The sequence below is a fragment of the Xenopus laevis genome, chromosome 1L, assembly GCF_017654675.1.
Source record: "Xenopus laevis strain J_2021 chromosome 1L, Xenopus_laevis_v10.1, whole genome shotgun sequence".
In the NCBI taxonomy this organism is placed as follows: domain Eukaryota; kingdom Metazoa; phylum Chordata; class Amphibia; order Anura; family Pipidae; genus Xenopus; species Xenopus laevis.
The window spans coordinates 219,610,824-219,636,990 of NC_054371.1; the positions used below are offsets into that span (position 1 = coordinate 219,610,824).

At 39.1% G+C, this 26,167-nt stretch overlaps 1 protein-coding gene across 1 annotated transcript in view; it reads left to right on the forward strand.

Annotated features, from left to right (window-relative positions):
- The window catches only part of atp8b1.L (ATPase phospholipid transporting 8B1 L homeolog), a 63,815-nt gene extending 38,209 nt beyond the window's left edge, over positions 1-25,606 (forward strand). Inside the window, exons 14-28 of the mRNA XM_041570029.1 lie at positions 354-394; positions 637-793; positions 878-1,066; positions 1,245-1,357; positions 7,421-7,585; positions 9,496-9,607; positions 11,176-11,251; positions 12,298-12,433; positions 13,182-13,470; positions 14,144-14,367; positions 15,262-15,345; positions 17,885-18,130; positions 19,490-19,628; positions 20,426-20,556; positions 24,452-25,606. Of these exons, the coding sequence (XP_041425963.1) occupies positions 354-394; positions 637-793; positions 878-1,066; positions 1,245-1,357; positions 7,421-7,585; positions 9,496-9,607; positions 11,176-11,251; positions 12,298-12,433; positions 13,182-13,470; positions 14,144-14,367; positions 15,262-15,345; positions 17,885-18,130; positions 19,490-19,628; positions 20,426-20,556; positions 24,452-24,679 (2,330 nt within the window). The 3' untranslated portion in view covers positions 24,680-25,606. The remainder of the gene's footprint in view (positions 1-353; positions 395-636; positions 794-877; positions 1,067-1,244; positions 1,358-7,420; positions 7,586-9,495; positions 9,608-11,175; positions 11,252-12,297; positions 12,434-13,181; positions 13,471-14,143; positions 14,368-15,261; positions 15,346-17,884; positions 18,131-19,489; positions 19,629-20,425; positions 20,557-24,451) is intronic.
- Positions 25,607-26,167: the final 561 nt, after the last annotated feature.

Sequence of the window (26,167 nt, forward strand, 5' to 3'; positions counted from 1 at the left end):
AACAACCCCTCAGTGACTTCTAATATCCTTATCATTTACAGTAGGGGGTACATTATCCCTTATAATACATGAGTGATACTCAGAGTTCCCTGTATAACTCAACCTACAGCCTTGAGCCTTTATATGGTCACAAAACTTCCCAGTGACTTCTAATATACTTATAATTTATGGAAATTTGTATATAATCTTGTGAGTGGTACAAGAATTGTATCAAGTCAACAATCTCAGCCCAGAACACCAATTACTCGCTGCTTAGTAGCCCCTGTCCCACATTTTAGTCACCGATCTCCTTGATGATGTGCAATAAATATACCCAACAGTTGTAGTTTCATTTAGTTTTCATTTCCTTGCAGGAGACGATACAGATGATGAAATAAAGTCAAACCAAACTAAGGTAAGTTACCTGGATATGTACTGCATTAGGAAAAGTGATTGAGACTATAATGAAGGGTTTACCATCTAATCACCATCTAAGTACTGGTGGCTTGAGAGAAGGATTTTAATTTTGTCCAGGGCTGGTTGAGCTACAGGCTGGAAGTACAGCATTTTGACATGTGGTCTATTTATCTCAAAGCCACCAGAGCTTTCTGTCTCATGTAATCCCATCTTTATATTTTTCACTGTCTATCTTTAAAGCAAGTGGACTTCAGTTGGAATCCATTGGCTGATCCCAGCTTTATATTCCATGACAACTATCTGATTGATGAGATACGGTCTGGAAAAGACAAAGATGTTTATGAGTTCTTCAAGTTACTCGCTCTGTGCCACACTGTGATGGCAGAGAAGGCAGACGGTGAGATGCATGCAAAATATGCCCCATGAACGGCCTTTACTAGTCTGAATTTCAACATTCGTTTCTTTTCTTTGTACACAACAGGAGAACTAGTCTACCAGGCTGCATCTCCAGATGAAGGCGCTCTGGCTACAGCAGCCAGGAATTTTGGTTTTGTATTCCTATCTAGAACCCAAAGTACCATAACAATTAGCGAACTGGGGCAAGAGAAGACTTACGAGGTTCTGGCCATCCTGGATTTTAATAGTGACCGAAAACGAATGTCTATAATAGGTGAGTTATAGGTGTGCATTATGTCTTAAAGGGCAACTATGGGCTTTAGGCAAATACTTTCTTTATGGCTGCCTTATCTACTGATACATGCAGCAGCCCTATTAATGTTTGTACTGTTGGGTTATTTTTGTTTTAATAAAAATTGTTTTGTTTCTTGCCTTTCTTTCTTGTAAAAAAGTGAAAGAGCCAGATGGCAGAATCTGCCTTTATTGCAAAGGGGCAGATACCGTGATATATGAACGCCTGCATCCAGATAATCCTATTAAAGATCAGACACAGAAGGCACTTGATGTAAGTCTTTATTCTTCTAGGTCCCCAGTATAGATTCTATAGGTGTTATGTAATAATAGGTACTAAGTTTGCCCAGGAGAGGGAACCCACAGCAACCAATCAGCAGGTTGCATTTACTGCTCATCTGTTTAAAAGCAAACATCTTGGTTGCTGTGGGTTACTGCTTCTGGGTAAACTTTTATTACATATGGGGGTATGTATATTCTTTAGAAACTGTGACATTAGTTGTAACTCCGCATATAACCCTTCCCTGACCTCCATGCTATTGGTCAAGGCTGTCCAACTGGCGGCCCGCGACCCCCCCTTCTTTGGCCCCCAGATGCTGTCTGTTTACCATATGTAAAATTTAAAAGGTATCACTGTACCCTGCATTGTTGAAACCTCAAATTCACACTGTAATCCCCTGTATCACACCTGTGATCCCCCTGTATTGTTCACACTTGTGACACCTCTATTGTTTATATCCTAAAGACTGTACTGTTCTACCTGAGACCCAGACTGAAACTGCCCACATTGTTCACCTGTTCACACCTTATTCAAAATGGGGCACCAGCACTGTGTCACTGTATGTAGTACATATTAGAATGATAGCTTTCCCTGTCTCCTGCTCTGTTCTGCCTTCCCTCCCTGCAGGGCTGGAACTAGGGGCAGGCAGAGTAGGCGGCCACCTAGGGCGCAATCATGGACGGGGCACAATTTTAAGGGGAATTTAATTTCTTTCTTTTTTAAACCCTTATTTGCTTGGCCTTTAATAGTTTTTCAACTTTATAAACCCCCTGTTCCAGACAGAATCACTCCCAGCTCCCTTTTGGCAGCTGCTGGCACAGGTACATATTTGTGGGCAATATCTTGGCTGCTATTTGCACAGGTAAACAGATGATATGATGTATATTTGGCTGCTGCTGGCACAAGTACATATATGGAGGCAATAGTGTGGATTTTTTGGCTGATGCTGGCACAGGTACAGATTGGGGGCAATATAAGGGATTGGCTGCTGCTGGCTCAGGTACATGGGGCAATATGGTGGCTGCTGGAACAGGTACACAGATGTTTGAGGACAAAATTATGGGTTTTTGGCTACTGCTGGAACAGATACAAATTGGGGCAATATGATGGATTCTTTTGGTTGCCGCTGGCAAAGGTACAGATTGGGGGTAAAAATATGATGGATGTTTTGGTTTATGCTGGCACAGGTACAGATTTGGGCCTGGGGGCAATCTGAGGGATTGACTGCCATTGGTATAGGTACAAATGGAGGCAATATGATAGGTGCTGGCACAGGTACAGGGGGCTATATGACTGGTAAGGTGGGAAATGGTAATGCAGGACTGGGTGGGGGGGTGGGCACTGATTGAAGCCTTTGCCTAGGGTGCAAAAATACCTTGGCCCGGTCCTGCCTCCCTGTGTGTGCCATTCTCTGCTTGCTCAGTGCTGCTTGCCCTACTCTACCTGTGGGATGTAAGCCTGTTAGGGGTTTGTTAGCATTTGGAAATTGCTGTTAAGGGCCCCTAAGGTGTTTACTGTTGGGGGGTTGTTGTATTATCCACAGGGGAGGATGAGGCATATGGATTTAAGGGTATGTTTTAACATGACTTCAATTTTTCACATATGAGTGATGAGGGATTTCCCTGCAGTGAGCACCAACCATTTGGTTTTTTGGTGTGCTACCACCGTTAATGTGGATACGATCTTAAAAATTCTTGTGGTAATATGGGTGTGGTTTACAGTGGGTGTGGTTTAAAAAGGGGAGTGGCCAACACTGACTTCCATTATCGGCCCTCCTCCACATAGGCCAGTAAAATTTTGGCCCTCGGTACCACAGAACTTGGACAGCACTGCTATAGGTTATTGGCAACAATGGCCATATCTGTTATGTTCAAAAGTAACCTGCCCATTATAGCATATGTGAAGCATTCTATGGCCAGGGCGTTAAAGTCAATGGCTGTCTGAATAGTGTTGACGAGTGGCGAATCTGAGGCGAGCGACTTTTTGGACACGTCCAAAATTTTGTGACGCCGGTGAATTTTCACAGGAGTTCCGCAAATTTATTCGCCAGAGGCAAAATGCGGAAGTTCCCGCGAATTTGCACCTGTTGAATTTATTTGCCCATCACTAATGCTAAGCACACGACAAAGAATCTAAGATATGTTCTATTATGATACTTTCTCCATGTTCTCTGTGGCATGCCAAAGGCATAGCACTACCAATACAGTATAATGGGACGTTACTTGAAGGGAAACTATCACAAAAAAGGAAAATCAAATCTAAACTTACTCATACTGAAATAAGAAACTTCCTAAATATAATTAATTAAATATTTGGTACAGTTTCTGAAATAATCAAGTTTATCTTCACAATCCCTTTCTCAGCATCTGTTTCTCTTCATTCTGTCTTTTTGCAGCAGTTGGGTGTCAGATATTTATTGACAGTTAGATCCAATATATCTTATAGGGGGCTCCTTTCCTAGTAGATGTATTAGAGCTCACTCAAATAACTGACTCCAGCACAGACAAAATGTAACAAAATAACTGACTTTGCCACAAACTCTGCTCTAGTCAGTGAGCTATAATACATATTCAAGGCAAAATGAGCTGTATTAGACTTAAAGGGATACTGTCATGTGAAAAACATTTTCTTTCAAAATGAATCAGTTAATAGTGCTGCTCCAGCAGAATTCTGCACTGAAATCCATTTCTCAAAAGAGCAAACAAATTATTTTATATTCAATTTTGAAATCTGACATGGGGCTAGACATATTGTCAATTTCCCAGCTGCCCCAAGTCATGTGACTTGTGCTCTGATAAACTTCAATCACTCTTTATTGCTGTACTGCAAGTTAAGGTGGCCATACACGGGCCGATAAAAGCTGCCGACAGACTGTGTCGGCAGCTTATTGGCCCGTGTATGGGGGCCCCCGACGGGCTTCCCCGATCGAGATCTGGCCGAAAGTCGGCCAGATCTCGATCGGATGGGTTTAAAAATCCCGTCGGATCGCGGCCGCATCTGTTCGTTGATGCGGTCCCGCGATCCGACCGCCCGTTTGAGAATGCTAGGATCCGATCGTTGGGCCCTAGGGCCCACGATCGGATCTGCCCGATATTGCCCACCTCAAGGTGGGCATATCGGAGGGAGATCCGCTCGTTTGGCGACATCGCCAAACGAGCGGATCTATCCATGTATGGGGACCTTTAGAGTGATATCACCCCCCCTCCCTTTTCCCCCCCAGCAGCCAAACAAAAGAACAATGGAAAGGTAACCAGATAACAGCTCCCTAACACAAGATAACAGCTGCCTGGTAGATCTAAGAACAGCACTCAATAATAAAAACCCATGTCCCACTGAGACACATTCAGTTACATTGAGGAAGAAAAACAGAAGCCTGCCAGAAAGCATTTCAGGCAGGCACAAGTCACATGACTGGGGGCAGCTGGGAAATTGACAAAATGTCTAGCCCTATGTCAGATTTCAAAATTGAATATATAAAAATCTGTTTGCTCTTTTGAGAAATGGATTTCAGTGCAGAATTCTGCTGGAGTAGCACTATTAACTGATTCGTTTTGAAAAAAACATGTTTTCCGATGACAGTATCCCTTTAAAGGGCACCTGTCGGGTAAAAATGTTATCCCCTTGCTAATAGAGCCCGCATTTCAGGTGGGGATAAACGTTTTTTTAAAAATCCCCCCACCCCCGCCAGTGCTACGCTACCCACACCGGGAGGAGCTGTAGGTACGAGCAGCCATGTCCGGTCACTCGCATGCACATAACGCACGTGACGTCACGCGCATACGCATAATGAGCAATTCAGGGCAGCTTTTAATTATGCGCATGTGAGTGACCGGACATGGCTGCTCACACCGGGCGCTCCCTCCAGTGCATGTATCGTAGAGTTGGTGGGGGGCATTTTTTTTTAAAAAAAACTACTGTTATCCCCAACCTTAATGCGAGCTCTATAAGCCTGCACCTTTGGTTGGGGATAACATTTTTACCCAACAGGTGCTCTTTAAAGGGGTTTTTCACCTTTGAGATAACATTTAGTATGATGTAAAGAGTGAAATTCTGAGACAATTTGCAATTGGTTTTCATTTTTTATTATATAAGGTTTTTGAGTTATTTAGCTTTTTATTCAGCAGTTATTCAATTGGAATCTTAACTGGTAACCAGGCCCGGATTTGTGGCAAGGCCACATAGGCCCGGGCCTAGGGCGGCAAAAAATAGGGGCGGCATGCCGCCCAGCCGCAGCATGGGGATGTGTACGTCCCCATTCAATTACACTAGCTGCGCCAGCACTTTTTTCGCCGGCGCTCTGGGAAGGGGAAGTGTAGGCAGGCGCTAGGACCGCACGGTCGCCTGGTCGGACCTCACGGCCTAAGGGCGGCCGGCAAACAAATCCGGCGCTGCCGGTAACTAGGGTCCAAATTACCCTAGCGACCATTCACTGATTTGAAGAAGAGACTGGAATATGAAAAGGAGAAGTTTGAATAGAAGGATCAGTAATAAAAGCAATAACAATACATTTGTAGCCTTACAGAGTATTTGTTTTTTAGAAGGGTCAGCGACGCTCATTTGAAAGCTGCAAAGAGTCAGAAGAAAAAGGCAAATAATTATAAAAATATAAAAAAATTAATTATGAAAACCAATTGAAAACTTGTTTAGAATTGGCCAGTCTATAACATACTAAAAGTTATCTTAAAGCTGAACCACCCCTTTAACCTTTTTTGCCATTCAAAATTAGACTCTCAACTGCTCCATGAAGACAAAATGAAGAGAAACAGATGCTGAGAGGGGGAGAGTGAAAAGTAACTTGATTATTTGAGAAACAGATCAGAATTTTAAAATTAATTAGATTTGGAAAAAGTCTTATTTTAGCATACTGGAGCTTATATTAAAGTTTCATTTTTGTGATTGTTTCCCTTGAAAATTGAGCCAAGCAGCTGTCATTGCTTAAAGGGATACTGTCATGGGAAAAAAATTTTTTTTTCAAAATGAATCAGTTAATAGTGCTGCTCCAGCAGAATTCTGCACTGAAATCCATTTCTCAAAAGAGCAAACAGATTTTTTTATATTCAATTTTGAAATCTGACATGGGGCTAGACATTTTGTCAATTTCCCAGCTGCCCCTGGTCATGTGACTTGTGCTCTGATAAACTTCAATCACTCTTTACTTCTGTACTGCAAGTTGGAGTGATATCACCTCCCTCCCTTTTCCCCCCAGCAGCCAAACAAAAGAACAATGGGAAGGTAACCAGATAGCAGCTCCCTAACACAAGATAACAGTTGCCTGGTAGATCTAAGAACAACACTCAATAGTAAAAACCCATGTCCCACTGAGACACATTCAGTTACATTGAGAAGGAAAAACAGCAGCCTGCCAGAAAGCATTTCTCTCCTAAAGTGCAGGCACAAGTCACATGACCAGGGGCAGCTGGGAAATTGACAAAATGTCTAGCCCCATGTCAGATTTCAAAATTGAATATAAAAAAAATCTGTTTGCTCTTTTGAGAAATGGATTTCAGTGCAGAATTTTGCTGGAGCAGCACTATCAACTGATTCATTTTGAAAAAGTTTTTTTTCCCATGACAGTATCCCTTTAAGTGCTTTTAAAACCATTTTCTCTGAAAAGAATGCAAGTAAAATAAACTGTGTAGTGCCACCTGACGAAGGGGCAATGATGAAGGGGGAATTTGTCTTTTTTTATTTAATTTTTAAATAAAAATCAATAGTACAAATACCAGGAAAGACTTCTGTGCTCATAGAACATGTACTTCCCATGTAACATTTGTGTAAATTTCAGCATGTGCACAAGCTTTGTAGCAAATAAATGCTGCCACCCCAAGGATCTGAGTATTGGTAGTGCAGAATGTGTACTGCAACAACTGTTTTTTAATTTCTTACAGATCTGTAGCTAATAAAGTGTTGTTAAACTCATGCTGGTATTGAACAAATTCCTCTTGATCTTCTGTCTCTGACATCCTTGTCAATGGAGGGGGAAATGGTTTGGGTAATAGTGATCAGATTATAATACATTATATTATTATAGTACATTATATTGAATCCCCAATACAGATTTTTGCGAATGACAGCCTGAGGACCCTCTGCCTTTGCTACAAAAACATTGACAAAGTAGACTTTGACAAATGGAACAAGAAATACAAAGATGCCAGTGTAGCTCCAAGCAACCGCGATGAAGAGCTGGATAAAGTATATGAAATGATAGAAACAGACCTAATGGTAAGTGCTTAGTATAAAGTGGCACCATTAATGTTTATATTGTTTTTTGATCACAACCATACATTTCCACCAAAGAAATGTTTTGGGTTTTTTTTTTTAAAGGGATACTGTCATGGGAAAAAAATTTTTTTTCAAAATGAATCAGTTAATAGTGCTGCTCCAGCAGAATTCTGCACTGAAATCCATTTCTCAAAAGAGCAAACAGATGTTTTTATATTCAATTTTGAAATCTGACATGGGGCTAGACATTTTGTCAATTTCCCAGCTGCCCCATGCCATGTGACTTGTGCTCTGATAAACTTCAATCACTCTTTAATGCTGTACTGCAAGTTGGAGTGATATCACCCCCTCCCTTTTACCCCCCAGCAGCCAAACAAAAGAACAATGGGAAGGTAACCAGATAACAGCTCCCTAACACAAGATAACAGCTGCCTGGTAGATCTAAGAACAACACTCAATAGTAAAAACCCATGTCTCACTGAGACACATTCAGTTAAGGAAAAACAGCAGCCTGCCAGAAAGCATTTCTCTCCTAAAGTGCAGGCACAAGTCACATAACTTGGGGCAGCTGGGAAATTGACAAAATGTCTAGCCCCATGTCAGATTTCAAAATGTAATATTAAAAAAATCTGTTTGCTCTTTTGAGAAATGGATTTCAGTGCAGAATTCTGCTGGAGCAGCACTATTAACTGATTCATTTTGAAATTTTTTTTTTTCCCATGACAGTATCCCTTTAACCTAATACAAGAAAATGTCATTCTATTTTGCAGCACAGGTATGGAATCCATTATAGGGAAATTCGGTATTCAGAAAGCTCCAAATTTCAGAAAAGCCATCTCTCATAGGGGCAAATTCACTAAGATGCGAAGTTGCGCCAGGCGCAACTTCGCCGCACTTCGCCAGGCGTAGTTTCACTTCGCGCCTTAGTGAATTTGCCCCATAGACTCTATTTTATCCAAATAATTCTAATTTTTAAAAAGGATTCCCTTTTTCTCTGTAATAATAAAACAGTAGCTTGTACTTGATCCCAACTAAGATATAATTAATTCTTCTTGGAGGAAAAACCAGCCTATTGGGTTTATTTACTGTTGAAATGATTTTCTAGTAGACGGAATGTATAAAGATAGAAATTAAGGAAAGATCCGTTATCTGGAAAACCCCAGGTCCCATACCTGTATATATTCATTTTACATTTTTTGTAAATGTAATTGCTAATGAAATCTGTGTCTTTCAGTTCTCTGGTTCTGAAACTTGAGCGTAACAGAAGTCCGTTTTCCTCCAGTTCTGTTAACCAGCTAGTTACTGCTCATTGTTTTAAGAGTCACAACCATCAATGTTGAGAAGATAAACAGTCGGAACAGCTTTTAACTAGAGTTGGGCGAATTTGACCCGTTTTGATTCGCCAAAAATTTGCAGCGAAATGTCACCGACGCCCATTAAAGTCTATGGGCGTCAAAATTTTTTTGTCGCACGTCTTTTTTTTTGACGCGCAATGCCATACAAGTCTATGGGCGTCATTTTCGCGGTGAAACAAGACGAAAAAATTCTCCCAATCCCTACTTTTAACAATTACATTTACAAATAACATTAGAACCAATAGAAACGTTTAGTTTAGAAAAAAAAAATTTATAGGGAGAAATATTCTAGGTTTGTTAATTCTCTATATTTGGATGTCGCCAAAAAAACTAGGGTTCTAAAGACTGGCATTTCTCTTTCTCTGAAATCGAACTTATTGTAGAGATTCCTTTTATTTCATGGAGCTCCAGCTAATTCAGTTTGCCCAAGGAAGAAAATATTACATAAATGTTCTTTCCCTTAATAAAAACACATTTAACACAAGACTTATGGGTTTTCCTAAGAGTTAATATTGTAATTTTAACTGAACTACCATCAATTCTTATATGTAACAGCTATTAGGAGCTACAGCTATTGAAGACAAGTTGCAAGATGATGTGAGTGGCACAATATTTAACCTGGCCCGTGCGGATATAAAGATCTGGGTTCTTACCGGGGATAAAAAAGGTAGGAGCTTTCTCTATCCTTATACTATTATAGCACATTACGGCCCATTATTATACAATCGAATATCCATCAGAGCAGCCACAGCGAATTTGAATTGTTGAATGTAGTTGGTACAGGATGTCTGTGAATGTAAGAGGTTTTGAGGTTATAAGAAAAGAGCTGTAAACTCAGAGCAAAAAATATAATAAATTTAAAAAAAAACTCTTTAAAGGGCTTCTGTCATGGGAAATGTTTTTTTACAAAATGCATCAGTTAATAGACCTCCTCCAGCAGAGTCCTGCATTGAAATCCATTTTTCAAAAGAGCAAACACATTTTTTTTTAATGTTTAATTTTGAAATCTGACATGGGGTTAGACATGTTTCCCAGGTTCCCTCAATCGTGTGACTTGTGCTCTGATAAACTTCACTCGCTCTTTACTGCTTCACTGCAAGTTGAAGTGATATCACCCCCTCCTTTCCACCCCAGCAGTCTATCAGCAGAACATTGGGAAGGTAACCAGATAAAACACTTTGAAACCGTATTGCTAAAAATGCTCCCATGCCCCACCTAGTGATAGATATGAGAACAGCATTCAATAGAAAAATCTAAGTCTGACTAATTCAAGTCTCAACTCCTTCAATTACATTGAGTTGGTGAAACAATAGCTTATCTGAAAGCAGTTCCATTGTAAAGTGCTGATTCTTTATGAAAGTACATGATCAGTCAAAATTACCTGAGATGGCTGCCTTCACATCAATATAAGAACTAAAAATAATAATTTATTGATTTAAGAATACAACTTTAAATGGTAGAATGAATCCTTTGCAATGTACACATACAGTAAGTTATAAACAGGCATTAGTGGCCAGGGCCCCCCTACAAGTTTTAAAAAAAAATCATTGGTGGCCAGTGCACCCCTATAAAAAAAAAAAAAAAACATTGGCGCCACAAAAGTTTTTTTTTTTTTTTTAATTGGTTTAAATTAGTTTTTTTTTAATTGGTTTAAATTGGGGTCTTTTCGCAGCTTTAGGACTTCAATTTTTAGCTTCTTTTGTGGCTTCAGGTCTTTTCACAGCTAATTAGAAAAGTACAGCACAGTCGGGCCCCCCTTTAGCCCTTGGCCCGGTACAGATTTACCCCCTGTGCCCTGTTGATGGTGGCCTTGGTGACTGCCTCTAGTTCAGCCCAAGACGATAGCCCCTATTTCAGCCCAAGGCGATCGCCTTATGACAATGTCCCTATTTGTAGACCTTTTTTTTTTTAAAAAAAAAAAAAAAAAGTCATATGTTTACTAATACTAACATACAAGTAACTGCTTCTTATGTGTCATTGTGTGTTACAGCTGCTCATATTGGTGTTGGTATAAGTGGACAGGAAGGAATGCAAGCTGTTATTTTAAATGGGAGAATGAATCTTTTGCAATGTACACAGTGTCATGTAGTAATAAATACTATACCATAAAATTTGTGCCCGAATTCCTTTAATAAAAATAAACAATGGGTTCAGAGGTATATTAAAAATATGATATGAATAATGTACTATTAAACTGAAAATAATCCATGTAAAATGATCTCTAATTTGTTCTAGAAACTGCGGAAAACATTGGATATTCTTGCAAACTCTTAGATGATGATACTGAAGTCCTCTATGGAGAAGATATCACGTGAGAAATGTTCTTGAAATATAAACACAATTTGAAGGAAACGTAAACCCTTACTTAATGTAAAATGGTGATGTTGCTTTTATTAGAAAAATGAAATTAGTGAGGAGAAAAGACTCATCTGATGTTTCTGATGGTCAGTTTTCAGCAGAGCAACATCAAAGGACGTTCTTTTAGTCATAAAATTAATTTTCAGCCAGTTGGCTGAAATGAACAGCAGGTAGTGCTGCAGTCTCAATTTCATTATATTAGCAATTTTAAACTGCTAGTACCATGAAAAAAAAGCGTTACTATAAATAGCAAAAGTTCTTTATAAAAGCAATTGTGCATTATTTGTTTTGAGGGTTTACATTGCCTTTAAGGATTGTGGGAATTTGTGTTCATAAATATAAGCATCTGTGTAGGACCATCTTTAGTATTTTCAGCGCTAAAATAAAAACAACTTTTTGGTGTCCAGTATTTATATAGTAAGGCCATTTGGTTGTTGTTTTTGTGGAATTCGAGGAGCTATATCAGCTATAGATGAACCAGCAGGCCCAGCTTTTAGATGCCCACAATATAGAGGGCCTGCAGCCGGGGACCCCAATCTTTTATAAATGCGAGCCATATTCAAATGTAAAAGAGTTGGGGAGCAACACAAGCATGAAAATAAGTTCCTGGGGTGCCAAATATGGTCTGTCATTGGCTATTTAGTAGCCCCTATGTGGACTGTCCACCTACAGGAGACTCTGTTTGACAGTACACCTGTTTTTTATGCAACCAAAACTTGCCTCCAAACCTGCTTTGAAGCCACTGGGAGCAGAATCCAAGGGGTTAATGAGCAACATGTTACTCATGAGCACTGGTTGGGTATCTATGACCAACAGTGAGTAAGTAACGAAATACAGTTTAAAATCCCTATAAAACAGATGATCTTCCCCAAGTTTTGAGTAGGGGGTAAACCCCAAGTTTTGAGTAGGGGGTAAAATATAGGACTCAACAATTTTTTTGGGAAAAAGCAAAATTTTGAATGTGTTGTAAAAAAAAACTGATCTGATTTGTGTTTGCAGTGCTCACTTACACACCCAAATGGAGAATCAGAGAAACCAAATTGCCAGGAATCAAGGAGCATCTCAAAGTAACCAAATGGGGCCCTATTTACCTGCTGATAAAAAACATGCACTAATCATAACTGGTTCCTGGCTGGTACGTACCACGTAAGCTACTATTAGTAAAAATAAGAAGAGCAGCGTTCATTTAAAGGCTGGTGGGGCTTGTTTTTTAATGTAGTTGTTATACTGCACAAATACCGTTACTGATAACCTGTTGGTAAAAAAATAAAAATTAAATTGAATTTGAATTCATGATGTTTGTTTTCTCCCATTAAAAATGTTTTGTTGCATTCTATGTTTCTAATTTAAACAATGAATCAAACCTATGGTAGCGCTTTCCATTCTATTCCATTTCATGGACACTTATGCTTGAAACCAGAGTATGTTCTTAGGAAATGGATTTTAGCTCCCATCAGTCCAATCCATAAGAATTATTTATAGAGTGACTTTAAAAGTGGCCCGTATCCCATAACCGTGTAGGGGGCGCTGGGGTGGGCCCCCCTTCCCCGTGGGCGCTGGGGTGGGCCCCCCTTCCCCACTGGTATCTGGCCAAAAAGGGTTTTGCCCATCCAATCGAGGACCACTCCATGTAATCCAATAGTTTGGCACCAGAGCAAATGATTGGATTAGCCCTATATTACCCACCTTTGATGAGCACATTGGGGTAAAGATCTGCTCAATTGGTGACCTTGCTATAGGGTATGTCCTCCTTAAGTCAATTCAAGCTGGATCTCATGTACGATATGGTATTTATATTGTATTATCTCTTTCTGAGACACCTGGTTGGCAACATTGGCCACACAGAACTTAATCCTTTTGGTTGTTTGTCATTGGTGTGACAGAATGAAATTCTCCTTGAGAAAAAGAAAAGGAAGAAGAAACGTCTGAAGCTAAAATTTCCCAGGACCAAAGAGGAGAAAGAGCAGCAGCTGCAGGAGAAACTGAAAGCCTATGCAGTGAAAGAACGTAGGCAGAGGAGCTTTGTTGACTTGGCCTGTGAGTGCAGTGCCGTTATCTGCTGTAGAGTAACTCCCAAGCAAAAGGCCATGGTGGTTGATCTGGTGAAGAGATACAAAAACGCTATTACACTGGCTATTGGAGATGGTGCGAATGACGTTAACATGATTAAGAGTAAGTATGAAGCAATGCCATGCAGGAAAAAATATTAACATGACTATCCCACGCTCTGAAGTGTCCAGTGGAATGGCCACCCTTGGTGCTGCACTAGTAAAAACCACACATAAGTTTATCCTGAGCGATCGCCAGGGCCGCCATCAGAAATCACGGGGCCCCGTACAACAACATTTTCTGGTCCGTGTCCACTCCAGCCCAAGCCTCACACCACAGTCAAAAGGCCACACAGACAGCTCTAAAAACTGTAAACCTTCCCCACACACTAGTTATAAACAGTCATTGGTGGCCAGGGCCTCCCTATGAAATTAAAAAAAAAACATTGGCACAGTAAGTTTTTTTTATTTTTTTTAAATTGGTGGCCAGGGGCTTATAATAGTATTAAAATAATACATTGGTGACCAGGGGTTTAATAAAAAAAAAAACACACATTGGTATTCAGTGGAACTTATCATAGGCTCCTTTTGTGGCTTGGGGTCTTTTTGCGGCTTCGGGGCTTCAGCTTCTTTTGTGGCTTTGGGTCTTTTTGCAGCAAATTAGAAAAGTGCAGCATAGTCAGGCCCCCCTTTAGCCCTGGGCCGGTACATATGTACCCCCTTTTTCTAAAAAGTCATATGTTTACTAATACTAACATACTAAGTAACTGCTTCTTATGTGTCATTGCGCGTTTCAGCTGCTCATATTGGTGTTGGTATAAGTGGACAGGAAGGAATGCAAGCCGTTATGTCCAGCGACTACTCATTTGCCCAGTTCAGATACCTCCAAAGACTTCTACTGGTTCATGGGCGCTGGTCGTATATCCGAATGTGCAAATTTCTACGCTATTTCTTCTACAAGAATTTCTCGTTTACATTGGTTCACTTCTGGTACTCTTTCTTCAATGGATATTCAGCCCAGGTAAGCAAGTGTTCATGGTGAGAGCAATGAGGTTGTGAAATGCCCTGATGGTTGGTGGTGTCATTCTGTTAAAGGAACAGTTCAGTGTAAAAATAAAAACTGGGTAAATAGGCTGTGCAAAATAAAAAATGTTTTTAATATGGTTAGTTAGTAAAAAATGTAATGTATAAAGGCTAGCGTGACTGGATGTGTAACAGAATAGCCAGAACACTACTTCCTGCTATTCAGCTCTCTAACTCTGAGTTAGTCAGTGACTATAAGGAGGGCCACATGGGACATAACTGTTCAGTGAGTTTGCAATTGATCCTCTGCATTCAGCTCAGATTCAAAAGCAACAGATATGACCCATGTGCCCCCCTCAAGTCACTGATTAGTTATTGCCTGGTAACCAATCAGTGGAAAGCAAGAGCTGAAAAGCAGGAAGTAGTGTTCTGGCTATTATATTACACATCCACTCACTTCAGCCTTTATACATTATATTTTTGACTATATTTGAAACATGTTTTATTTGGCACAGCCTATCTATTTACCCAGTTTTTATTTTTACACTGTTCCTTTAATGCTTTTAAAGGTGGCTTCACAGGCTTGTTGAGCAAGCGTAATATATATGACTATAAGGTATACAGTTAGTACAGTAGCAGAATATCCATAACAATTACTAGATACAGTTAGTTTAGTATAGGTATGTCAATATATCCCTTATAGTTCTGAGTCTGTATAGACATGTTTGTCATTTGGAGTCGAAAAACTTGCTGCAAGGGGATTACATATGATTGCATGATTATGCAGTTAGTTTTATGGGTTCAAGTCAAGTAGGATGATATGCTGTATTGATAGTATAAATGTCTCATGTAACTGCCAGAATTATTTAAAATGTTTTCTGCCTATCTCCAGACTGTTTATGAGGATATGTTCATTGCACTCTACAACGTTCTGTACTCCAGTCTTCCTGTTCTTCTTGTTGGTTTGTTGGATCAGGTACAGTATCTTACTATATAATCATGATGACAAAGCACAGCACTTTGTATACAAGTAGAGCTATATAAATAAAGGTATACAAATATATGTAAAATAGGGAATTTTTTAATATGATACACAATGTTGGCAAATAAGACAAATACTTTTAGAAGAACTTAGTTATTTTAAATACGCTCCAGATGAATAAAAACTGGATTCCTGTTGCTCTGCTTTAACTACATTCAAATTTTATGACTAAATTGGTATGGAATGCTTTTCCAGACTGAGGTACAAATTATCTGCTTTTTGATACTTGGTGGGATGTTAGTTTTTTTTATACCTTGAATGACACAACTCGAATGGTTAAAGGGCATGTAAAGTCTGAAATAGAATAAGGCTAGAAATGCTGTATTTTGTATACTAAATATAAACATGAACTTACTGCACCACAAGCCTAATCAAACACATCATTTATGCTTTCAAACTTGGCTACAGGGGGTCGCCATCTTGTAACTTTGTTAAACATCTTTGCAAGACTAAGACTGTGCACATGCTCAGTGTGGTCTGAGCTGCTTAGGGATCATCATAAACAAAGCTGCCTGAGTTTTGCATGGCTGGGAAGTAAGGCGGGGGCTCCCCCTGCTCTTCATAAGTATGATTGTTTCCCTGCAGAGCAGTTAGGGACTGTCTGACAATTCCTATCCACAGCAGTAAATGGTACACATTTTTTAATTAAAGTATATTGGAGATAGGTTTCTTTTTCATTAAAGAAAGTAAAAAATGGGGTTTTATTTTTTTGCCTTTACCTGCCCTTTAAGAAGAAACTAGAATGGAAAAAATTATATTCTAGGAGTTTTCAGCAGGAAAAAACTGGAATCGCTCGAATTATTCGAGTTTTCAGGCAAAACCCTCCAAAAAAACCAAAAAAACTTGAACATCATACAGGCTATTAACATCTTCAAATTGTTTAAGGGACCTCTGCCATTGACTTCTACATGACCTCGACAGGTTTCAGATGGTGTTTTTTTTTTTTTAACCCGAAAATGTTTTGACCAAAAGAATCAACTCAAAAACTTGAATTTTTGTGGAAAGCACAACTTGAACCTTAATAAATAACCACCTTAATGTGGCCATACACTAGAACATTTCCAAAGGATCAGATTGCCCAATATGGCCCCCTTGTGCTGGCTGACCCAATCATTTGGCCCTCAGGCCAAACCAGGACTGGATCAATGAGCCAATGAGGTCCTTATCCCAACTGGATTTTTAAGCCGTTGCCTGATAGATATCTGCAAGATTTTCTGCCAGTTATTTTAAATTAGGGTGTCGGGTGGGCCCATACATGGGTAGATAAGCCACCGACTCCGTCTGAAGGGGTTGAATTGGTAGCCAAGTATGGCCAGCTTTACTGTACTTCCAGGCCCAGGTGGTATCTACATCCATTTTTGCTCTGTTGCTTGCTTATACATGTATGGGATCCATTTTCCGGAAACCAGTTATCCAGAAAACCACAAATTACGGAATGGCCATCTCACATAGACTCAATTTTAGCAAAATAATCCAAATTTTAAAAATGTAATAATAAAACTTAGTCTCTTGTACTTGATCCAAACTAAGATATAATTAATCCTTATTGGAAGCAAAATCATCCTAGGGTTTATTTAGGATTTTCTAATAGACTTAAGGAATGAATATCCAAATTATGGTAAGATCCATTATCCGGAATACCCCTGGTCCCGAGCATTCTGGATAACAGGTCCCTTACCTGTACTAAGTGCCCTAATTCAGGTATTTACTCTGAAGCAGTGGTGTTCTTAATGGATATGCACAGCAGTGTAACTCATTAACATTTAATAAGGGCAGAGACACATGGTCAGATTCGGGGGGGTTAGTCACCCAGTGACAAATCTCCTCTTCTTTGGGGCGACTAATCTCCCTGAAGTGCCTTCCCGCCGCTAGAATGAAAATCGGCAGCGGGATGCCACTCTGAGCGCTTCGTTTTCCAAAGTCGCCTCACAAAGAAACTTCGAGAGACTTCGGGAAAACGAAGCGCTCCAAGTGCCATCCTGCTGATGATTTAAATTCTAGCCGCCGGGAAGGCAGTTTGGGGAGATTTGTTGGCGGGCGACTAATCTCACCGAATTTGACCGTGTGTCTCTGCCTTAAGCGTTGTAAAGTTTGTGCCAGGGGAATGAACACAACTAACAGCCAGCAGGTAGTAAGTAGACAACTGGACACAAGGGTATATTTCAATATGCTCACAGTTTGCACAAGTAGCAACCAATCAAATGTTTGCTTTCAGGTGACCTGTAAACACTGCCTGCTAATTGGCTGATATGGACTGGCAGTAAAGATGCCACCTTATCCCTTTACCCAAGTTCATTATATATATTGTGTTCAGCCATGCAGCAAGCCGTTATTGACTTATGATTGGGCATTCAGGATGTGCAGTCAACATGAAGTTGCTATTAAAGGACGTGACAATCCTAGTTACTGGATCTGTTGCAAACTTCGCATTCTTAAATACACAAAACAAAGTATATTTTCTGCTCCTCAACAGGATGTCAGTGACAAGCTGAGCCTTGCATTTCCTCGATTGTACATCCCCGGACAGAAAGGTTTGCTCTTCAACTTCAAAAAATTCTTTTTGAGTCTGTTTCACGGCATTGTGACGTCGCTCATTATTTTCTTCATTCCCTACGGAGCTTTCCTGTTAACCATGGGACAAGATGGAGAAGCGCCCTCCGATTACCAATCGTTTGCAGTCACGACTGCCACTGCACTCATCATAACTGTCAATTTCCAGGCAAGTTTACATTTTTTTTGTACACTCATCCACCAGTTATTCTGCACAGGGGTTTGTTTGAAGGGGTGGTTAACTTTTAGTATGTTATAGAATGGCTAATTCTAAGCAACTTTTCAGTTGGTCTTCACTATAATATAGTTTTGTTTTTTTTTTAATAATTTGCCTTTTTCTTTTGACTCTTTCCAGCTTTCATGTGGGAGTCACTGACCCCATCTAAAAATAAATGCTCTGCAAAGCTACAAATTTATTATTATTACTACTTTTTATCACTCATCTTTCTATTTAGGCTTCTCCTATTCAGATATCCAGTCTCTAATTCAAAACAATGCATGGTTGCTAGGGTAATTTGGACCCTAGCAACCAGATGGTCATTTTTAGATCGACCGCAATTACACACCAGTATTTGCTATTATTATTCATATGTATTGTTTCCCCCTCCTCCTCCAACTTTGACCATATCTAGTAAACTATTTATAATTGAAGGGGCCAAAGCCCTCAATAATTCTTGTACAATTGTTTCGCATCTGGATTGCGGGTTTAAACTATTAACTGCCATTGCCAGTGTTGTTCTTCTTTCTCTGTCTTGAAATTAAGAGAGGGCAAAAGAGGGTTGATCAGTCTGGACAACACTTGCAAACCCAATACATCTATCAATAGAGAATACTGTCATGTTTTTTTCAAAACGCATCAGTTAATAGTGCTGCTCCAGCAGAATTCTGCACTGAAATCCAATTTTCAAAGAGCAAACAGATTTTTTTATATTCAATTTTGAAATCTGACATGGGGCTAGACATATTGTCAATTTCCCAGCTGCCCCCAGTCATGTGACTTGTGCTCTGATAAACTTCAATCACTTTTTACTGCTGTACTGCGAGTTGGAGTGATATCACCCCCTACCTTCCCCCCCCCCCGGGGAGCCTAACAACAGAACAATGGTAAGGTAACCAGATAGCAGCTCACTAACACAAGATAACAGCTCCCCGGATGATCTAAGAACAGCACTAAATAGTAAAAGCCAAGTCCCACTGAGACTGATTCAGTTACATTAAGTAGGAGAAATAACAGCCTGCCAGAAAGTAGTTCCATCCTAAAGTGCAGGCACAAGTCACATGACTGGGGCAGCTGGGAAAATTTCAAAATTAAATATAAAAAAATCTGTTTGCTCTTTTGAGAAATGGTTTTCAGTGCACAATTCTGCTGGATTAACTGATGTGTTCTGGAAAAAACATGTTTTTCCATGACAGTATCCCTTTAAGAGTAAATCAGTGATAGCAATGCACTGAACAGCATTCTACTTCCAGACTCCGATCTTAAGCTTTATATTCATAGTGAACTTTTTAATTTTTTTCTGATGGACAGATCGGATTGGACACGTCGTACTGGACATTTATCAATGCCTTCTCAATCTTTGGAAGTATAGCAATATACTTTGGAATAATGTTCGATCTCCACAGCGCTGGAATCCATGTTCTCTTTCCATCCATGTTCATCTTTACAGGTACAAGATAGACGAGTTCCTCCATTGTTATTAGTACCTTCTACTCTGTCATTTATTGGATGTATTTGGGGTAGTCTGCCACCTACAAGTCTAGCAATTGGCATTATTTGCCCTAGTTATTATCATGGAAGTAGTAATGTTGACTAGCTGGATGTCCTTCACTGAAATATGTCAGTGTTGGCTTTTCATAAAGCTTAACATTTCCATGTGAAAATACTTGTCAGTTCAGTCATAAAGTTTACATTTCAAAGTAGTAAAATGTTGCTTAAATCCTATTAATTTAATAACTTTTAATTTAATTTTAATGGGTAGTAAAATGTCCATGGGTTTTTTTTTTTTGTTTTTTTTTTTTACTATTTTTGTCCAAAGAAAGTTCTTCAAATTCCTATTGGAAATAATGGGAGCTTGCCGGCTCTGAACAATCCAATACTTTCTACAATGTACAAAGAAGACATCAATGTTCTTATAAAGAAAATGGTTAAAAGTTGATTAGAAATTGCATGAAAAGCAGTGATATTTTTTAATCTTCTATGATTTTGTTCAATAGGCTCCAAAGTATCTTAAACACCTCCTGGGGGTTGGTTAACTGGGACATGATCACTACTAGGTGGGCATTTATAAAAAATGGGTAAATTTGCACTTTGGCAGTATTAGTAAATATGGCGCTCGAAACATAAAGGTGTTGGCCTTCATCAACACAAATTTCAGATATCATGCAGTCACATAATCCAGTGGTTGCCCACTGTTTACTCTTAGTTTAAAGGCTGGATGTAAACTGGGCACTGGTATCATTGCAGGTGCTGCTCCAAATGCTTTAAGGCAACCGTATCTCTGGCTCACGATAATCCTCACAGTCGCCATCTGCCTTCTACCAATCGTGGCATTAAGGTTCTTGGTAAAGATAATTTGGCCTTCAGAAAGTGATAAGGTAAGTACAGTGGAGGGAACTATTTTAGAAAAGAAGATTTTGTCTGCTTTTTTAGTTTGATTTTGGCTCTTTGGTGTGAATAAATCACTTATAGAATCTGTTATCCACAATGTTTCGGACCTGGGGTTATGGGATAAGGGGTCACACTGCAATTTGAATCTTTATTTCTTAAGTCTGCTAAAACTTATTTACACATTATGGGGCAGATTTATAAAGCATTCAGTTGTGGTTTCCATTAAAATTCGAGTTTTTGAGGTTTACATTTTTTTTTTAGAGATGTTTTATATGGAAATGGCTTGAATTCGAAAATAAACCATCTAAAAACCTATCAAGGTCATGTAGGAGTCAATGGCAGAGGTCCCTTGAACCATTTGAAGATTTTATTAGCCTGCATGATATTCAAGTTTTTTTCCAGAGGGGTTTGCCAGAAAAACCTATCAAAATTGAGTGATTCAAGGTTTTGTTTTTTTTGCCGAAAACTCGATCAATTTGAGATTATGGGTTGTTAACTCTCTGATTAAAGTTTTTTCTTAAATAAGAAACCATTCGAGCTGTGAGTTCATTCTGGGTATAAAAAAATGCTAGAATTCACCTTTTGTAAATAACCCCCAATAGGTTTTGTTACCGATGTAGATTTGTGCAGCCAGGGCCGGCCTTAGGCCTATTGGACCAATTGGGCCCAATAGGGCCCCGCACCTCTGGGGGCCCCGCACCACAGGGCAGCACAGATAATATTTCCCTCAGCACATGATGCTGCCTGGCCTGCCCCCAACTTTGAGAGTCCAGCCCATCCCCAAATCCATAGGTCCAGCCCACCCCCAACTCCATAGGTCTAGCCTGCCCCCAACTCTCATAGGCCCAGCTTTCCTCCAACCTTGATAGGCCCTGCCTGCCCCCAATCCAACCAAGCCTGCTCCCAAGCTGAATCGGCCCAGCCTGCCCCAAACTAATTGGCCCAGTCCACTCTCCTATTTCCTCCCTCTCTCTCTTACCCTGTGTGCCCCTATTATGTGCCCCTATTTCATCCCTCTCACTCTTTTACCTTGTCTGCCCCTTTCCTTTCTATTTTGTGCCTGTATGCCCTTATTTTCCTAAATACTTGGTGTGTCAGTAGCCAGCAATTATGGGGGGGTTGTGGATGCACACCTGAGGCCAATTTCAAAAAGTTTAAAGCCCTGTCTAAGTAATTCAAGTAAATATGCAAGTGCATGTAATTTTGAAACAGGGTGGCTTATCAATATTATGATCATAACTTTGTAACAAAATAACGCCTGTTTTGGGTACATATGCATTAGCATTTATTATACTTATATATATACTTTAAAGCCTTTAGAGTGCTCCCACAACCCCCCTGTTTTGATATTGTATATTTAGCCAGGAGCTGTGGCATAGCTTCAGTGGTTGTAGCACCCCATACCCCCTTTAAACTAGTGGTGATCCTATGCTTTTAAAATTGGGCGTTTGTTTTGGGAATATCTCTCCTTTAAAAGCCTGATTGCTGGCTGGGGAGGATTTAGCCCTCAGTGAAAAAACAGCGTTCAATGGACATTGATTACAGGTAATGCTAAAATGCACATAAAATATAAAACAAGTTAGGGACCGCCATTCGGGGTTTACCTTGACGTGGTATGGTGGCTTATCAATTTTATGATCATAACTTTGTAACAAAATAACCCCTGTTTTGGGTACATATGCAATAGCATTTATTATACTTATATATATATATATATATATATATATAATAGTATAGTAGAACCGGCACTCACCCTCAAAACATCAAGCCCCGGGTGCTACTTCAAAAGTTTGCATATTGGATCATTTAAGAGCACTCACGGGTGTTGTGAAAAATACTTTTTTATTGGAGTGTTACAATCTACCCCACATCAACGCGTTTCGGTTCTCTCTGCATCCTGACGACGGTTCAGAGAGAACCGAAACGCGTTGATGTGGGGTAGATTGTAACACTCCAATAAAAAAGTATTTTTCACAACACCCGTGAGTGCTCTTAAATGATCCTATATATATATATATATATATATATATATATATATATATATATATATATATATATATATATATATATATATATATATATATATATATATATATATATATATATATATACTTTAAAGCCTTTAGAGTGCTCCCACAACCCCCCTGTTTTGATATCCGTAGCCAGCAACACTTTGTCTAGGGGTCCCGCCAACATGGTCCCAATTGGGCCCTACATTTGATAGGATCAGCCCTGTGTGCAGCTTAGTTAGAACAAGAACAAGGTTCTGTTATATCATTACAGAGAAAAAGGAAACAATTTTTAATTACTAATTAAAATTCGAATTCTTTACTTATTTGGACATCCCATAATTCAGAACTTCCTGAATAACTGGTATCTGGATAACTGAATAACAGATCCCATACCTGTATTTTTGCTTTTGAGTCTGAAATACATAAACTGCAGACAATGAAAATATTCTATAGGCCGTTCATCTTAAACGTATTTCGCTCACCCACAAAAGGCACATCCTGTATACAGATTTTCGGCTAGTATTGACAGCCATAAACCGTTTACCGGCTCAGCCATTTTTTTGTTTGTTTTTTAAATGATAGATGCATGGAACCAAAGTGATTCCATTTTGCTGAATGCGGATGATGAAATGAATGAATCCGCCACAGAGGCTCTAGTTTGATGACTGGGCTGAATAAACAGATCTAACACTGTGTGAGCTCCCATTATGCAGGAAAAAATTGCTTTTGCCCTTTTTAAATAGAATTGAAACCACAATTTAAACTTATTTTATATAAAACCACAAATGCCATGAAAGTTATGATTAGATTCAAATATATAAAGTACAAACCGAAAAAAAGTGCTGAACTTTCTGAGAAAAAAAGAAATACAGATATCTCTAAAAATTCAAGTTTTTCTGACCATTACTAACAAAAAAGTATCCGAAACTCTCAAAGTCTGAATGGTTGATAAAAAAAGATCCAATAGGATCAGCGCAGATCCCATTGACTTCTATGGGACATCAACTGCCTTTACTTGAAAAAGTTGTATGTGTTTTCGTGGTTTTTACACGTGATACATTTCTAGAGTTTTAGAGAGAAAAAAAACACAAATTTTTTGACTAATAATTCTGGTTTCCTTTTTTTTTTTTTTTGACAAATCATATTTTTTATACGATTTGTGGGGAAAAAAGGAAACGCGAATGTTAGTGCATAACTCTGTCAATGATCTGATCACAGATAAACACTATGGCAGAAACATCACTGTACAGGTATGGGACCTGTTATCCAGAATGCTCGGGACCTAGGGATTTCTGGATAATGGATTTTTCTGTAATTTGGAACATCATACCCAAATTGTACTAGAAAATCATGTAAACATTAAATAAACCCAATAGGCTGGTTTTGCTTCCAATAAGGATTAATTATATCTTAGTTGGGATCAAGTACAAGTTACTGTTTTATTATTACACAGAAAAGGGAAATCATTTTTAAAAATTTGGATTGTTTGAATAAAATGAGAGACAGCCTTTCTGTAATTCGGAGCTTTCTGGATAAGGGGATTCTAGATAACGGACTCTATACCTGTACAAAAGAAAGCCATAACTATCAATACCATTATGATATCTGATGAATTTTTCTTAATCCAAGCACTGACTTGACCCAGTGGTCATGAAGGTCACACTAATTGCTCTTATTGGTTGTGGGGGATGTATCTGTCATAGAGCTAATCGATTTCTTTGGTCCATGCATGTGGGTAGGATGACCCCGGCCAATATGTACATACAATTGATATCTGCTGGTTTGTTGATCGGTAAAACTGTATACAAGATTTGGTCACAGAGTATTATATTTCCTCTATTACATGATTTATTTTCTTTCTTTCCGCAAGATTCAAAAGAAAGGCAAAAAATTCAAAGCAGAAGTTGAGCAGAGGGCAAAACCCAAACCTTTTACACGTGGTGTGTCTACTCGCCGTTCCACTTACGCCTTCTCCCACCAGCGAGGATACGCCGACCTCATTTCCTCAGGACGCAGCATTCGGAAAAAGCGAGCATCCCTGGACACTGTATTCGACAACTATCCTGCGCAAATCACTCCGTACACTCCACAAACTTGATTATACTTTTTTTTTTAAAACACCCAAATAATTGCACATGTGAAATGGTACCTTATAATTTTTTTTTTATGGAAAAAGGACTTTCCCTTGGGATTTTTTAAAGCAAAATGACTAGAATGACATTTTTCTACATCTGCAGGCAAATATTCATTTTTGTAAGACAAACTTGAAGGGCACATGGAAGATAATATAGCACTAGGGATGCACCGAATCCACTATTTTGGATTCGGCCGAACCCCCGAATTCTTTGTGAAGGATTCGGCCGAAAACCGAACCGAATCCGAACCCTAATTTGCATATGCTAATTAGGGCTGGGAAGGTGAAAACATTTTTTACTTCCTTGTTTTGTGACAAAAAGTCATGTGATACCCCTCCCACCCCTAATTTGCATATGCAAATTAGGATTCGGATTTGGAATCTGAATCCTGCTGAAAAAGGCCGAATCCCGAACTGAATCCTCCCTTATATAGCACTAATATCTCATGGGTATAAGAAGATACTGGTGTCTGTATTTTGTACTGTTGAACCACTAAAGTGAGTCCAGAGACCACCTGAACAGGGTTTGTACTAAATGTAGCCTTCCTTGCCATGGACTCTTTATGTGGACTTCAAAAACCTGTGAAATTTTTGTTTACTCTTCAGCCGTTGCTTAATTAATGTTGTTAATAAATTGTAGTTCAGGTATGTTGTTTTTGTACTGTAGAAATGGTTCTTTTGTGCCAGAATTTTTTTTTAATCTGAATTCTAAATGGTCTGAAAAGTCTTTTTAAAAAATGTTATCTGCGTTGTAAATTCTCTTATTTTTAGCACCCTATTGCAGCCGGACACATGGCATGGAGTTACTGTAACACACAAGCGACGGAAAACTTTCACTGAACTGTGTGAGAAACTGGTAAAAACTTGTAGTATAATAAAAAATTGCTGGGACCCTTGGTAGTTATGTATGAGAAGTGTTCTCCCTTCACTTCAAATCCAATCATTCCGGCTCTACATTCAGGCATTAGTTCCAAGTTAGGTCACTAACACTACAACGCTGCCCTTAAAAACATTTCCAAGATGACTTTATCCTTTTTTAAAGCTTTATCTTAATGTATAAATTTATATTTTATTTAAAAATAAAAGTTAAATAAAGAGATGTGTCAAGGTTGTGCTTTGGAGGCCACATGCAATCTTCTCTGTGTATGGCTCAATCGCTTTAACTTTTTTAAAGGGGTTGTTCCCCTTTAAATTACATTTTTGGGGGATTATTTATCAAATCAAATTTTTTTTATGTAAAAAGAACAGTCCGACCAAACTAGATTCCACAATTCGATCTTATTTATCATTTGAAATCAGAAAATTATTGAAATTATTTTTGGGGAAAAACCCCTGAATTTTTGGGAATTAATGCCCGAAATGCTCTAATTTTTCATTAAATCAATAGAAACCCTGAATTTTTCAGATTTTGGCCAAAACTCAGCGCAGACCACAATTTATTCAAATTTGAAA